The sequence below is a fragment of the Phoxinus phoxinus genome (genome assembly GCF_949152265.1).
Source record: "Phoxinus phoxinus genome assembly, chromosome: 8".
NCBI classification, from domain to species: domain Eukaryota; kingdom Metazoa; phylum Chordata; class Actinopteri; order Cypriniformes; family Leuciscidae; genus Phoxinus; species Phoxinus phoxinus.
In genome coordinates this window covers 2,957,534-2,974,734 of record NC_136883.1, presented here as the reverse complement: position 1 = coordinate 2,974,734, position 17,201 = coordinate 2,957,534, and the positions used below count along the sequence as shown (strand labels likewise).

Here is a 17,201-nt window from a genome sequence, read left to right as displayed (position 1 = left end):
ACACAGCTGACACGGGTAAACACACAACACAGCGGACACAGGTAAACACACAACACAGCGGACACAGGTAAACACACAACACAACTGACACAGGTAAACACACAACGCAGCTGACACAGGTAAACACACAACACAGCTGACACAGGTAAACACACAACGCAGCTGACACAGGTAAACACACAACACAGCTGACACAGGGAAACACACAACACAGCTGACACAGGTAAACACACAACACAGCTGACACAGGTAAACACACAACGCAGCTGACACAGGTAAACACACAACACAACTGACACAGGTAAACACACAACGCAGCTGACACAGGTAAACACACAACACAGCTGACACAGGCAAACACACAACACAGCTGACACAAGGCAAGGCAAGGCAAGTTTATTTATATAGCACATTTCATACACAGTGGTAATTCAAAGTGCTTTACATAGAAGAAATTAAAATAATTACATAGATAATAAAAGAAATAAGAATAATTAAAACAGTTTAGAAAATAAAATACAGTGCAAACAGTCGGACGAACAGTGGCACAGTGCTCATTCAGTAAATGCAAAGCTAAACAGTGGTAATTCAAAGTGCTTTACATAGAAGAAATTAAAATAATCAAAAGAAATAAGAATAATTAAAACCGTGTCTGAGATGGAAGTGATTGAGCAGGTTTGCGGTGCCACTGGACCTACAATCCAGGGACGTCCTCTACTGGGGTGGTGTCTTACACCAGTATTGCCCAATGGGCCCCCACAGAGCATGTTTCACTTTTGCTGTTTTAAACAAACAGCGAACCTCTATACTCTCCGTAGTATAGATAATCTTCACTCGCCTCGTCGGAGTGAAGCTCTCCCGTTCCCCTTCAAAATCTCTTCCAATCAGACAGCCCTGATAATTAATAATCACCCCTATCTGAGATGGAAGTGATTGAGCAGGTTTGCGGTGCCACTGGACCTAATCCAGGGACGTCCTCTACTGGGGTGGTGTCTTTCACCAGTATAGCCCAATGGGGCCCCCATAGAGCACGTTTCACTTTTGCTGTTTTAAACAAACAGCGAACCTCTATACTCTCCATAGTATAGCTAATCTTCACTCGCCTCGTCGGAGTGAAGCTCTCCCGTTCCCCTTCAAAATCTCTTCCAATCAGACAGCCCTAAAAATTAATAAAATCTTCCTAAAATCACAGTTTGGAAAATAAAAAATAAAAAATAAAATATAGTGCAAACAGTCGGACGTATTTTATATCAACCAGTAGCTATTATAGATCTTTCTTTTAAAAGGATCTTCTTACGACTTACATGTATCACAGGTAAACACACAACACAGCTGACACAGGTAAACACACAACACCACTGACACAGGGAAACACACAACACAGCGGACACAGGTAAACACACAACACAGCTGACACAGGTAAACACACAACACCGCTGACACAGGGAAACACACAACACAGCGGACACAGGTAAACACACAACACAGCAGACACAGGTAAACACACAACACAGCGGACACAGCGGACACAGGTAAACACACAACACCGCTGACACAGGTAAACACACAACACAGCTGACACAGGTAAACACACAACACAGCGGACACAGGTAAACACACAACACAGCGGACACAGCGGACACAGGTAAACACACAACACAGCGGACACAGGTAAACACACAACACAGCGGACACAGGTAAACACACAACACAGCGGACACAGGTAAACACACAACACAGCAGACACAGGTAAACACACAACACCGCTGACACAGGGAAACACACAACACAGCGGACACAGGTAAACACACAACACAGCGGACACAGGTAAACACACAACACGGTTGACACAGGTAAACACAGCGGACACAGGTAAACACACAACACAGCGGACACAGGTAAACACACAACACAGCGGACACAGGTAAACACACAACACAGCTGACACGGGTAAACACAACACAGCGGACACAGGTAAACACAGCGGACACAGCTGACACAGGTAAACACACAACACAGCTGACACAGGTAAACAAACAACACAGCGGACACAGGTAAACACACAACACAGCGGACACAGGTAAACACAGCGGACACAGCGGACACAGGTAAACACACAACACAGCTGACACAGGTAAACACAGCGGACACAGCTGACACAGGTACACACACAACACAGCTGACACAGGTACACACAATGCAGCTGACAGGTAAACACAAAACACAGCTGACACAGGTAAACACACAACACAGCGGACACAGGTAAACACAGCGGACACAGCGGACACAGGTAAACACACAACACAGCTGACACAGGTACACACACAACACAGCTGACACAGGTAAACACACAACACAGCGGACACAGGTAAACACAGCGGACACAGCGGACACAGGTAAACACACAACACAGCGGACACAGGTAAACACACAACACAGCTGACACAGGTAAACACACAACACAGCGGACACAGGTAAACACACAACACAGCTGACACAGGTAAACACACAACACAGTGGACACAGGTAAACACACAACACAGCGGACACAGGTAAACACACAACACAGCTGACACAGGTAAACACAACACAGCTGACACAGGTAAACACAGCGGACACAGCTGACACAGGTACACACACAACACAGCTGACACAGGTACACACAATGCAGCTGACAGGTAAACACAAAACACAGCTGACACAGGTACACACACAACACAGCTGACACAGGTAAACACACAACACAGCGGACACAGGTAAACACAGCGGACACAGCGGACACAGGTAAACACACAACACAGCGGACACAGGTAAACACACAACACAGCTGACACAGGTAAACACAGCGGACACAGCTGACACAGGTACACACACAACACAGCTGACACAGGTACACACAATGCAGCTGACAGGTAAACACAAAACACAGCTGACACAGGTACACACACAACACAGCTGACACAGGTAAACACACAACACAGCGGACACAGGTAAACACAGCGGACACAGCGGACACAGGTAAACACACAACACAGCTGACACAGGTACACACACAACACAGCTGACACAGGTAAACACACAACACAGCGGACACAGGTAAACACAGCGGACACAGCGAACACAGGTAAACACACAACACAGCTGACACAGGTAAACACACAACACAGCGGACACAGGTAAACACACAACACAGCTGACACAGGTAAACACACAACACAGCTGACACAGGTAAACACACAACACAGCTGACACAGGTAAACACACAACACAGTGGACACAGGTAAACACACAACACAGCGGACACAGGTAAACACAGCGGACTGTCATGATTCTGCCATCTAGTCATCGTCTTTCTTTAGGTCTTGAGGCAGGATCATGACAGACCCATGTTTTATGTGCAAACACATGGCCTTGTTGGGCCATGTGCTTGTGTTGTCTCGTCTTCTAGCCCCGCCCTCCTTGTTCTCCTCGTTAGTCATTATTGCTTTACCTGTGTCACCTGTTGTTATCATTAGTCTCGTCATTATTGCTTTACCTGTGTCACCTGTTTTGTTATCATTAGTCTCCCTATTTAATCCCCTTGTGTTTGCTGTCCTGTGTCGGTTCATTGTTAATCCATGTCAAGTTTGTGAGTAACCTTGTTGAGCTATTTCTAGTATCAGTTGTTTGTCTTCTAGTATTTTGTCAGTGTCTTTGTCTAGTTAGTCACCATAGTCCTGTCCTGTTTTGCCCCCTCGTGGGCTTTGTTTTCCCTGTTATTTGTATAATAAATCGTGTTGCCTTGACTACTGTCTGCGATTGGGTTCGTCCTTCCTCCACCCTCATAACAGAATGAACCGACCTATACAGAACCCAGCAGACTGTATGTCTGTTCCTGCTTTACGACAGTCGACTGACCAGGAATTTTGGTGGCAGTCGGCTATTGCCGACAGCAAGTTGGGCAAGCTTCCTTTCCCTCCCCAGGGAGAGCGGTCCCTGAGGAGATATGTCCAGGCCGTGGAAGCAAGGAGGCTTTTCTTACCTGAGATCCTCGTCAACCGCTACCTCGTCGCGGGTCTCAATGTTCCCCCTCCTCTGGCTGAACGGGAGAGGCTGGTTCATCGCCCGTTCCGGGACATGGTGGACTGTTTGTGTCAAAGGGAGCCGCAGGGTCCCACCGTGTCGTCACCCCCTGCCAGGCTGTCTGTGATCCCGGAGGGTCGCGTCTTAGGCGTTGTTACGCAGGAGGAACAGGGGTGCCCCACTTCGACTCCTGATGCGTCATCCGCACCTGTAGGTCTCCGCGGCAAGCGAGGGAGACGGATCTCGTGGGAGTCTGCTTCGGAGTCTTCAGCGACGGAGTCAACCCTGCCAGAGTCTGTCCTCCCAGCACCAGTTACGGTCCCTGCTGAGCTTCCCCTACTGGTCACAAGCCCGGTTTTGGTCTCTGCTCCGCGGCCAAGGAGAAAGAGGAGGAAGGGAGCCCCCCGTCCTTCGTCTCTGCCTGGAGTAGAGCCCGCTGCAGCAGTGAACGCCGCTCCAGAGCCCGCTTCAGTCAACGCTGTTCCAGAGCCCGCTTCAGTCAACGCTGTTCCAGAGCCCGCTTCAGTCAACGCTGTTCCAGAGCCCGCTTCAGTCAACGCTGTTCCAGAGCCCGCTTCAGTCAACGCTGTTCCAGAGCCCGCTTCAGTCAACGCTGTTCCAGAGCCCGCTTCAGTCAACGCTGTTCCAGAGCCCGCTTCAGTCAACGCTGTTCCAGAGCCCGCTTCAGTCAACGCTGTTCCAGAGCCCGCTTCAGTCTACGCTGTTCCAGTGCCCGCTTCAGTCAACGCTGTTCAAGTGCCCGCTTCAGTCAACGCTGTTCCAGTGCCGGCAGCAGAGAGGGTTGCTCATGAGTCTGCAGTCGTGAGAGCTGAAGAGAGAGCCGCGGCTGATTCTGCTGCTAAAGCAGTGTTACAGTCAGTTTCAGCTAGTCAGGAGATGCCTGTCGTCATTGCTGCCAAGACCCTGTCTGATTATTTGTCACGTCTCGTCCAGATCCTAGAAGTCCCTGTCAAGCCTGTTTTGTCCCCAGACCCCGTGCCTAGAGCTGCAGAGAAGACTGTTCCTGAGTCGGCTGCTCGGATTGCTGTTCCTGAGTCGGCTGCTCGGATTGCTGTTCCTGAGTCGGCTGCTCGGATTGCTGTTCCTGAGTCGGCTGCAGTGAACGCAAATCCTGAATCGGACATGAGAAGCGCATCTTCCGAGTCTGATGTGAGGAGCGCTGGTTCTGATTCGTCTGCAGAATTCTATGACCCGGTTCCAGCTCCGCAGTCTGCTGCTGCATTGCCTCTCTTCACTGCCCAGCCACCTACTACATCCCCTGTCTTGAGTCCTGCTTCATCTCCTACTGTTTCCCCCATCAAGATTCGTCCCGTATCGTCGCCCCCTGTTGTCCCTATCAAGTCGCCTTGTGTTTCCCCGGTCAGCCCTGTCTGCACTCCGCCCCGAACTGTTTCCCCCAAGACTGTTCCTCGTGTGTCCCCATCCAAGCCCGCCCGGATTCCTCGCCCTCAACCCTCACCCCGTAAACCCAAGACCACAGTCCCACCCACCCACCCTGGACATTCCCCTATGAACTCTCTTGTTCCTCCGCCCCCCCTCCAGTGTTTGTTATTTTTATTGTTGCACCCCAACCCTGTCGTTGTGTTTTCGTGTCTGCCTTTAATGTTATTTGTCATGTTTAGTTGGTTTGTGTCTTTGTCTCAGTCCGTCATGTCCCGTGTTTGATGTACCCTTGAGGAGCGTCTGGAAGCCGCTCCTTAAGGTGGGGGTTCTGTCATGATTCTGCCATCTAGTCATCGTCTTTCTTTAGGTCTTGAGGCAGGATCATGACAGACCCATGTTTTATGTGCAAACACATGGCCTTGTTGGGCCATGTGCTTGTGTTGTCTCGTCTTCTAGCCCCGCCCTCCTTGTTCTCCTCGTTAGTCATTATTGCTTTACCTGTGTCACCTGTTGTTATCATTAGTCTCGTCATTATTGCTTTACCTGTGTCACCTGTTTTGTTATCATTAGTCTCCCTATTTAATCCCCTTGTGTTTGCTGTCCTGTGTCGGTTCATTGTTAATCCATGTCAAGTTTGTGAGTAACCTTGTTGAGCTATTTCTAGTATCAGTTGTTTGTCTTCTAGTATTTTGTCAGTGTCTTTGTCTAGTTAGTCACCATAGTCCTGTCCTGTTTTGCCCCCTCGTGGGCTTTGTTTTCCCTGTTATTTGTATAATAAATCGTGTTGCCTTGACTACTGTCTGCGATTGGGTTCGTCCTTCCTCCACCCTCATAACACGGACAGAGCTAGTTTCTGCTAGAAGACATTCTGGTCTCGCTTCGGATGCCACGTCGTAATCAGTCCTTCACTGACCAATCAGCGTTCATTAGCAGAATGATAGCGTGTTATGGGCAATAACAACTCAACCTGTAAGAAATCATAAGTACTCGTTCATTCAACTTTCGACTTATAACCAATGTTGAACTTGCAAAACCTACAATCAAATCTGAGATTTCTCAACGGCAATCGGGTGAAAGAGACAAATTTATCCGTCTAGCTCCATAGACTCCCATTCATTTTGCACTCGGGCGATCGCCCCCAGTGGAACTCTGGTGGAACTACAACCAAAATTCTGTACAATAAGACTTAATAGGGAGTGGCCAGGCTCTCCGTAGACGGGCTCTGGTTCACCCAAAAATGAACATAGAACATCAGAACGTAGCCTCACTATTGGTCATGTGTGTAATGATGCGTGTGATGCTGACCAATAGTGAGCCTGCGTTCTGACGTACAACCCAGAAGCGCTGCGCTGTTACACTACGTGAACTCACCCAGAGGAACACACAGAAGAAAATTAATAGTTGAATAAAGTCGTTATTTTTGTTGTTGTTTTTGCGCACAAAAAGTATTCTCGTCGCTTGATAAACTTATGGTTTAGGCACTTTAGTCACTTGGACAATTTTAAACATTGTCTTTACTAACTTTCTGGACCGGCAAGCTTCAATTACAATAGAAGCCTATGGAGGAGTGAGACACTCTCAGATTTAATCACAAATATCTTCATTTGTGTCCCGAAGATGAAGGAAAGTCTTACGGGGAACAACATGAGGGCGAGTAATTACTGACAGAATTAATTTACATTTTTGGGTGAACTAACCCTTTAAAATTATAGTTTATATATATGTGTGTGTGTGTGTATAAAGAGACCGGGGATGAAGAAACACCTTTTGTTTGAGCATAAGACATGCTCATAAACAATGATGAGTCATATTTACCACAAAAAATTCCCTCAATGTGCAACAAAAAACTCATAAGGGATTAGTTGTAACATTTTTAATGAACTATCTTTATATCCCCACCCCTAAGAGTCATAACTTGACTAACTGCTTTAGCATGTGGGTTTGAAGTTAGCATCAAATTAAACTAGAGAGACAGCTACACTCTAAAAAATGCTGGGTTATTTTGGACAAACCCAAACGTTGGGTCAAAAATGCAATTAAATTTTTTTTTATGTAGGCTAACCCAATGGCTGGGTTTGTCCATATTTGACCCAAAATTGGGTTAAAACCACCCAGGATTTTTTAGAGTGTACTTTAAAAAAACTGTATCTTACTGTAAATGATTGCTTGGCAAAAATATATATATATATATTGATTTTTAAAAAAAGACTTTCCTTCCTGAAAATTATTTTTTTTGGTCACAAAATGTACAATGTTGTCACTTCTTCTGTGAGCTCATAAGGGATCTTCACAGATCTTTTCTAACTTGTCAAACTACAAGTGTTACAACTGACCACATGTTAACACTACACACACACTACACACACACACACAAGAAACAAAATGAGCATTGTATCAGAGTGGGCTTAATTTTAAATACAACATAATCTTATATAATCCTCCAACAACCCAGCTCTTTCTGAGTAAGTGGTATTTCTCTCTCTAATGCAAGGTTTTGCTGTTATGCACATACTTACACTTCTCTGATTTCATCTGTGAACCCGCAGTAAAGTAGTATTGTACAATCATCCAAACAGTTGTTTGTGGATTTCTCGACCAATTTAATGTGGGCTTTATTGAAACTGTGCTGAACGCTTGAAGCCATATTTGCCGATGGGGATTACGACATGTGACATGTTATTTGCCAAGAACATTTAATCATAGCTGAGCAGTTCTTTGAGGTGTCCTGCTGGTTTACATGGCATAACTGTGGCTTAAACCCATCCTGAAAGCATTGAAATGCCAGTGAAACATCTTCCTCGAGCCACAGTTTCAACCACAGATGACAAGCAAAAAAAAAAAAAAAGCAGGCATGATCTCTCTGTGGTGAAGATAATATCTGCATACATTAAAACTGATACATAACACTGATGAGGAAATGCTAGTCATGTAATTTATATCTGGAGCAGTTTTAATTTCCTTCTGTGCGTATGCATGTGTGTGTGGGTGGGTGTATTTGAATGAGAGAATCATTTTAAAATAATTTGTGGTTGGGTATATTACATAAGCACTTTCTCTAATCTGACTTTGACCTAAAAACAGAACGGGAAACATATGTCTCATCATGCTTGAGCTCATGACTTTCTATTGCCATCTAGGGCTCATTTCACAAGATATTTTAACACAATAAAAATGTTTACATGAAAGTCTTATGGAAAACAAAAGAAGGATGTACTGTACAACTTGGCTTGTTTGGGTGTCACTTCATGGAAGTGAAGAATAGTGTCATTGCGGTCAATGCAATGAATGTTCATGTGTCTTCTCAGCTGTTGGACTGAGACTCGTTGCTGGGCTTCTCCTTCTCACACATGTCCTTCAAATCTGAGAAAAAAATAAAAATAATGTTGTTGAGATTCTATATTCTGTTTCCAGACGAGACAAAACATAGTTATCTCCCAAAGTCAGTGTGGAGAAGTTATAAATATAAACATTCCCATCTGGTTTACAGAAATTAGGCTTTATCTCTGATGGGAGAACATTTTGGTCACAGCAAACCAATAAGAGGACAGAATCAGGAGGAAAAATTGTGCAAAAAAAAAAAAAAAAACATAATTTGTGGCACGGTTCAAAGTGTAAAAGCATGACACGTTAGGAGAAAAGGTGAAACTTTTGGTTAATTACATTATTATATAATTAAATTATTTAAATTATTGAATTTGCACATGAGTTGCATTATATGGATTGCTTTAAATTTAATTTATTTTCACATTTACAGTTTTTTACGATCGCTATGACAGTTTTTTCAATACTTTTTTCTAAACTCTTAACGCACCAACACACAAAACACACAATTGGCAAAACAATTAATTTCATGCTCAAAATCACACATTGTAAACTAAACTCCAAAACTAATTTTCATAATACAATAATACACTAACGCAATACACTATATCTAACAAAACACTGCAAACATGTTTCAAAATCAAATAATTATTCAAAACACTAACACATGTTCTCTTCCAACAGGAACATTTAGTCAATCATAACACAATGACAAAAAAAAACACTAACATCAGCTGAAATTACAGATTATGTTATGTGTCAGGTCTGCCCTTATACAAAAGACAGTATATTGATCATAGATTGTGTTTTGCACTGTAGTTTCTGTAGACTTTATTTGCAAAAGGACTTTATTGCAAGATATGCCTCTCCCTTGTCCTGGTACTCGTCTTCCTCTCCCTTGTGCAGGCATTTTTTCCATCTCTTTCTTTCTTTCTTTCTTTCTTTCTTTCTTTCTTTCTTTCTTTCTTTCTTTCTTTCTTTTTGTTTCTTGTGTTAACTGTATGCATTTTGTGTCAAAGCAACAAGAAATGTGTTAATTGTATAGCCACAAAGACGTATGTTGTGCTAACCGTGTTAAGAGTTTAGGAAACTTGTTAAATGTGTTGAAAAAACTGTCATAGCGATTGTGAAAAACTGTAGGGGTGATATCAGCTAAATTGGGCCACTTTTCGGTAAATCGTTTGGGACAATAATACAACACCATATATGCCCTTTCCATGTGTTTTTATGATTAATAATGACTGTTTTTTATCATTTTGTGTTGAAATTATTTAATAAAATATAATTATTTAGGCCCAACAGTTCTTAAAACATCAGCTGTGCCAACTTTTTTTGCATGAGCAGTTTCAGGTAAAATGGGCCAGTCAAACTGCAAAGGGAAATAGTCATTTATCATAAATTTTAATTTTAAAACACAATTGCTTATACAGCCACATAACATTTAAAGTGCATTAAACAAACATAAAAAATGCCATTTAAAAAAAAACTTCTCCGGTTACTTAACTGTAACCTTGTTCCCTGAGAAAGCTACAATCGATGCTGCGCTGCTCAGCGGATTGGGAACGTCTTTAATCGTGACCTGCTGTGAATATAGTGTGTAAACACGTCGATGGAATCGACCGGAAGTAATATAGCCTCGGTCGGTGACGTCATCGGCGCGCCCCCGCGACACGAGGCTATAAGTAGATGAGCCACAGGTGCAACATCAGGAAATTTTGTCTGAAGAGCAGTCCTGGGACATCTTCAGCACGGCAAAGCAGCGCAGCATATCGTTCCGCTTTCTCAGGGAACAAGGTTACAGTTAAGTAACCCGGAACGTTCCCTTTCGAAAGCTACAATCGATGCTGCGCTGCTCAGCGCATTGGGAACGAGAATACCCACGCCGCCGTGCTTGAACATGTCTGGACTCCCACGGTTGTGCAGGTGTGTTTCACAAGACCGTAAGAAGGCCTAGACATTAGCTTGCAATGTCGACTCAAGGACATGAGAGCCCGGAGTGGCATGAACATCCAAACTATAAAATCTTATGTGTGCGGAGAGGACCAGCCTGCCGCATCACAAACAAACTGCAAGGGGGCACCTCTTGCCAAGGCAGCAGAGGAGGCGACCCCTCTGGTGGAGTGAGCCCTTAGACCCGTTGGCGAAGCTTGGCCGCGCGCCTCATAGGCAAGAGCAATAGCATCCCTGACCCAATGTGACATGGTCTGTTTAGTGGTGGTGGCAGCACCCCTGTTGCTGCCCCCATAACAAACGAATAGTTGCTCTGACTTACGTCACTGGCTAGTTCGGTGGACGTAGGCCTGAAGAGCACGGACTGGACACAGTCTGTGAGATCTCTCCTGCTCCGGCGTTGTGAACGGTGGAGGGCAGAAGGCCTCTAGAGTGACCAGATGTACAGCCGAGAATGGTACCTTAGGCAGGTAATCAGGATGAGGATGCAAAATCACTTTCACCATTCCTGGGGCAAAGTAGCAGGATGGCGATATTGACAGAGCCTGTATGTCCCCGATTCTTTTTAGAGAGGTTATAGCCATAAGAAAAAACATCTTTATGGTCAGAAGTTTATCAGACGCTGACTCTAGAGGTTCAAAAGGGGGTCTCAACCAGACCCTCTAGGACTATTGTTAAGTCCCACGAAGGGAAATTTGGTTCTTACGGGAGGCCTCAGTCATCTGGCCCCAATATTGAAGCGAGCGAGCAGAGGATGTCTCCCGACTGGCACCCCGTCAACCAAGGCGTGGCAAGCCAAAGAGCAACCACATAAACCTTGAGAGTGGCGGGGCATGTGCCTGTTGATAATTTCTCCTGCAGGAAATCCAGAACTGAAGCAATCTGGCAGTTGACCGGATCTGCATTATGTACAACACACCACCTTTCAAAGACACCCCATTTGTTGGCATAACTCTTTCTAGTGGAGGGAGTCCTAACACTTAGAATGGTCTCAAAAACGGCAGGCGAAAGCCCAGTGTCCCTCAGTTGGTACCCATCAGGGGCCAAACATGAAGATTCCACAGGTCGGGCCTGGGATGGAATATCGTACCCTCCGCCTGGGAAGGTCCCTCCTTTCCGGAATCGCCCATGGCGAGCCGTTGAGGAGAGAAATATTTCCGAGAACCATACTCTGTTCGGCCAACGCACCGCTATCAGTAAGAGGCAAGACCCTTGCTGGCGAACTCTGGCTAGAACTCCTGGGAGCAGAGAAACTGGAGGAAACGCATACAGGCGCATTTTGGGCCATGTGTGCGCAATCGCATCCAGACCCAGGGGGCTGGGTGACTCAGAGAGAGAGAGGAGACATTGCGCTGTCCGCTAGGCGGCGAAGAGGTCCACCTCCGCTTCATAAAATCTGGTCCAGATCTGTTTTACTACATCTGGGTGGAATTTCCATTCCCCCATTGGTAATTTCTGTCCGGACAGTAAATTTGCTCCCACATTCAGATACCCTGGAAATGTACACTGCCCTGAGTGACAGGAACTTTTCCTGGGCCCAGAGAAAATCTGCCTCACTATTCTGTACAGATTGCGTGAGCGTAGACCTCCCTGGTGATTTAAGTAAGAGGCTGCCGCTCTAGCACTAGGACATGACAGCCTAGGACATGACAGCCTCTCAACTGAGGGAGAAAGTATTTCAGGGCCAGAAATACATATTCCATCATCTTGAGGCAATTGATTTGCTTGTCAAGATGATGCCTCCCCAAACCCTTGGGCTGGACGATCACTTAAGACCGCTACCCAGCCCGGCAGGCAAGCGTCTGTCGTTAACATTATGCGACGAGAAGACGCACCAAGAGTGGGACCCAAGGTGAGGAACCAGGGTCTGAACCACGTAGAAAGGGAACGAAGCTACAGCGCGTAACCCTTACCATAAACATGGATTTTAGAAAGGACACAAAACACACAACGCGTGCTCTTGCCTCTATTTGCCCTTGGGGAATTTGAGCCACAACTGAAGTGGTCTCATGTGCAAAAGGCCCAGAGGGATCCCTGTGTACGCAGCTGCCATGAGACCTATCCTGACCTAGCCAGATGTTGCTTTAGGGTGTTTAAAAATGGTCTTGACAAGCGGGGGACAGTTGTGCCCCCGATGGTGACAGAGTCCCATTTAAACCCCAAGCACGTTGGAGAGTGAACGCTCTTCTTAGCGTTGCAACTCAACTCCATAGAGAGAAGCGTGGATCGATATTGATGTCGAAAGCGCAAGCTCCTGAGACTGTGCCAGTATCAGTCAATCGTCTATGTAACATGGCTAGGTCGAATGGAAGAACCCGATATTGGTAGACTTCGCCCCCAAAAGCAAACCTCGGGAACTTCCTGTGTTGTGGCAATATTTCTATGTGAAAATATGCGTCTTTAAGATCGATCGTGAAGATCCAACCGTGATGTTGAATTTGCAACACAACCTACTTGATAGTTAGCATCTTGAACTTGAGCGTTCTGACGGAACGGTTCAAGCCTCAAAGACCTAAAAACGGACGCAGTTCCCCATTTCTTTCTTGTGACAGCAGATGCGCCTACTTCTGTTTTATGGTAGTGGGAACACACCATTAAAACGAGGAGGGCAACGCATTCCTTTTTACTGTCTTTAGGACACAAAAAGAGATACTCTGCAGTAGCTTCCACGCTGCCAAAGTCTCTTTAAAGGGTACCAAATTTAATGCTTAGAATTGGGGGAATGTTAAATGTTCTGTGTCCTGGGCGATAACAGGAAACAACAGAACCTTCAACATTTCGCTGGAAACCGCTACCCCCTGAATCACCAAAGGTGGCAGGGATGTAACAGTGGTTTTGTGAGGGTGTCAGGTAGGAGCTGGTTGATGTATTTACATGCCCTGTCCCAAAGGGACACACCCCCACAGACCTGGGACAAACAAACTCAGGATTTCTGTCTCTGGTATATTATGAGGCTGCTGAGCGCGACGAAACGGTCCCCAGTCATTACGAGGGGGAACGCAACTCGCCACACTCTGCTTTTGAGCCCTCTTTTTTTTTTTTAAATCAGATCAGCCTGGTACGCCTGCAACACTGCCATAGTGTGCAGAGCAGCACCAGTCTGACCCCCACCAGCGTGGATGTCATTATACATGGCTTGGTGGGGAGTGCTGACTCCTTAAATGACGATGAGCCACAGAGAAGAGATAGCCAGCGAGCGTCTCTTCGGACTGGCACATCATCGTATGCACATGCCCCATGATAGTCTAATAAATTGACGTCAAGGGCACAAAGAATAAGGTTTTCCCCATGCACGAGTTAACGTCATGGAGATCCTCAAGGAGGACAGTCTAGCTGTAATCTGGCCACTGCACGAGTCACCAACTCGAGTAACCTCTCACACGCTTTATCAACGAGAGAAGTGCTCGGAGTCGGTACTCTCAAAGTCCATCATAATTATTTAGATGGCTTTTTCAATATTTAATCCCTCAGAATTAAATGTGGCCAAAGAACAGCCAGACAATAAATTATTCCAAGCATTTGATATATTGCATTGAATATCTGATTTCTCATCATCATTCAATTCATCAGCAATAAATACAGCCAAATATCAATCAGACACGGTCTGGATGACAGGCTGTATTTAAATCTTTCATAAGATCAGCCTGGTATGCCTGTAGTGTACAGCGCAGTACCAGCCTGACCCGCTGAAAATGCATGTGATAATACGATCCCAGGGGAGAGAAAGCCCACGCGCGTCTCTCCAATCTGAGACAGCATCATATAATCGCGTGCCTCTGCACCCGCGATAGTCGAATTGGTCGACGTCGAGGGCACAAAGACTCGTCATGTATATATATATAATATATTTACATCTTTATTTATAATCTTTGAGTGTCTTTTTGTTGTGATCAGTGTAGTCTGGCCACTGCACGAACGATCGCCCCGAGTTCTCCTTTTATCATCACGGGAGGAACGCTCGTAGGCGGCAAACTCACGAGATTAACATGTCCTCTGCCGAGCCGAAGAAGCGCCGAGGCACGCTTCGGTTGTCAGGCAAAAGGACATCGCGATCTGGAGAGAGAGCAAGCGAAAAGGACGCACCCGTCTCTCGCTTCTCAGCCAGATCGACATGCGAGCCCCACAATCGCATTGTGGGTGCCACCCCTTTGAAATAAGCAAAGCGAACGCGAAGCACTTTAACTGTGAACATTCCACTGTGCTCGAATTCACCATGCTCAAACGCAAGGGCAGCATGCTCTTTCCCAAACCAACAAAGCAGTAAGCGTGTGTATCCAGTTCTGACATAGGACGAGAACATGGAGGGACACAGCGCTTACTCTGTTGACACATTTCTCTTTCTCTTTTTACTTTTTCTAAACTCCTTTTTAGATCGTAGAGAGATGAGAAAGAGAAAATCTGCACACTGTCAGTGATAAACTAAATAACTCCTAACAAAGATCTGTAGTAGATAGAGAGGAGATAAATGCTTGCACACCAAACACAGTGAGATCTCTGAAGACAAAAGACCTGACATTGCACCTGTGGCTCATCTACTTATAGCCTCGTGTCGCGGGTGCGCGGCGATGACGTCACCGACCGAGGCTATATTACTTCCGGTCGATTCCATCGACGTGTTTACACACTATATTCACAGCAGGTCACGATTAAAGACGTTCCCAATGCGCTGAGCAGCGCAGCATCGATTGTAGCTTTCGAAAGGGAACAAACATTTTGGGTGCAAACCCACATATTAAAATGTGCAATTAAAAAAGTTTTTGGAACTGCCTGTGTGTGTGTGTGTGTGTGTGTGTGTGTGTGTGCGTGTGGCAGATGGGAGTTTTAGTTACTGAAACATGTTCTGAGGGCAGAAAGGAAAATGATTGGTTTACAGCTTCAACCAATGAAACTGAAGCAAAGGCGGGGTCAAGACGTTTGAACGTGCAGAGGGATATTATTAGTCGGACTCGCAACACACAAGAAAAACGCTTCGTGGGGAAAACGCATTTATTGCAAGGTAAGTGATTTTACCATATATTTTGTTAAAATTCAGCATCCTCTAACGTTTCTTAAGATAATCAGCGAACATTAAAATGCACAGAACTAATCATCGTCTAAATATGGTATTGTATGCATTTTGATTCGACTGTTTACTCAGTCGACCGCAACATAGCTGCTTAGGACGTAACTGGTGTAAAACCTATGTGTAAAACATGCTTTTCCAATGCTATCTCGCTGTGTGTGAAATTGATATGCGACAACAGAACTCGTTCAAATCTCCGAGAAATTTCAACGGTCAAACTGATACATCTCCCGTCCTCGCGCTGCTCTCAGGGCAGGAGTAACTCAATAGATTCAGATCGCTGTTATTTTAGTGTATTACGCGCTGCTCTCAGGGCAGGAGTAACTCAATAGATTCAGATCGCTGTTGTTTTAGTGCATTACGCGCTGCTCTCAGGGCAGGAGTAACTCAATAGATTCAGATCGCTGTTATTTTAGTGCATTACGCGCTGCTCTCAGGGCAGGAGTAGTCAATAGATTCAGATCGCTGTTATTTTAGTGCATTACGCGCTGCTCTCAGGGCAGGAGTAACTCAATAGATTCAGATCGCTGTTATTTTAGTGCATTACGCGCTGCTCTCAGGGCAGGAGTAGTCAATAGATTCAGATCGCTGTTATTTTAGTGCATTACGCGCTGCTCTCAGGGCAGGAGTAACTCAATAGATTCAGATCGCTGTTATTTTAGTGCATTTCGCGCTGCTCTCAGGGCAGGAGTAACTCAATAGATTCAGATCGCTGTTATTTTAGTGTATTATGCGCTGCTCTCAGGGCAGGAGTAGTCAATAGATTCAGATCGCTGTTATTTTAGTGCATTTAGCTGCTCTCAGGGCAGGAGTAGTCAATAGATTCAGATCGCTGTTATTTTAGTGTATTACGCGCTGCTCTCAGGGCAGGAGTACTCAATAGATTCAGATCGCTGTTATTTTAGTGCATTACGTGCTGCTCTCTGGGCAGGAGTAACTCAATAGATTCAGATCGCTGTTATTTTAGTGCATTACGCGCTGCTCTCAGGGCAGGAGTACTCAATAGATTCAGATCGCTGTTATTTTAGTGTATTACGCGCTGCTCTCAGGGCAGGAGTACTCAATAGATTCAGATCGCTGTTATTTTAGTGTATTATGCGCTGCTCTCTGGGCAGGAGTAACTCAATAGATTCAGATCGCTGTTATTTTAGTGTATTACGCGCTGCTCTCAGGGCAGGAGTACTCAATAGATTCAGATCGCTGTTATTTTAGTGTATTACGCGCTGCTCTCAGGGCAGGAGTAACTCAATAGATTCAGATCGCTGTTATTTTAATGTATTATGCGCTGCTCTCAGGGCAGGAGTAACTCAATAGATTCAGATCGCTGTTATTTTAATGTATTATGCGCTGCTCTCAGGGCAGGAGTACTCAATAGATTCAGATCGCTGTTATTTTAGTGTAT

General features: G+C 45.3%; 1 protein-coding gene across 2 annotated transcripts in view; it reads right to left on the bottom strand.

Annotated features, from left to right (window-relative positions):
* Positions 1–7,551: 7,551 nt before the first annotated feature.
* The window catches only part of tirap (toll-interleukin 1 receptor (TIR) domain containing adaptor protein), a 29,720-nt gene continuing 20,070 nt past the window's right edge, over positions 7,552–17,201 (bottom strand). For both annotated transcript variants that reach the window (XM_079621372.1, XM_079621371.1), the window contains one exon: positions 7,552–8,826. In XM_079621372.1, the coding sequence (XP_079477498.1) occupies positions 8,768–8,826 (59 nt within the window). In that variant the 3' untranslated portion in view covers positions 7,552–8,767. The remainder of the gene's footprint in view (positions 8,827–17,201) is intronic.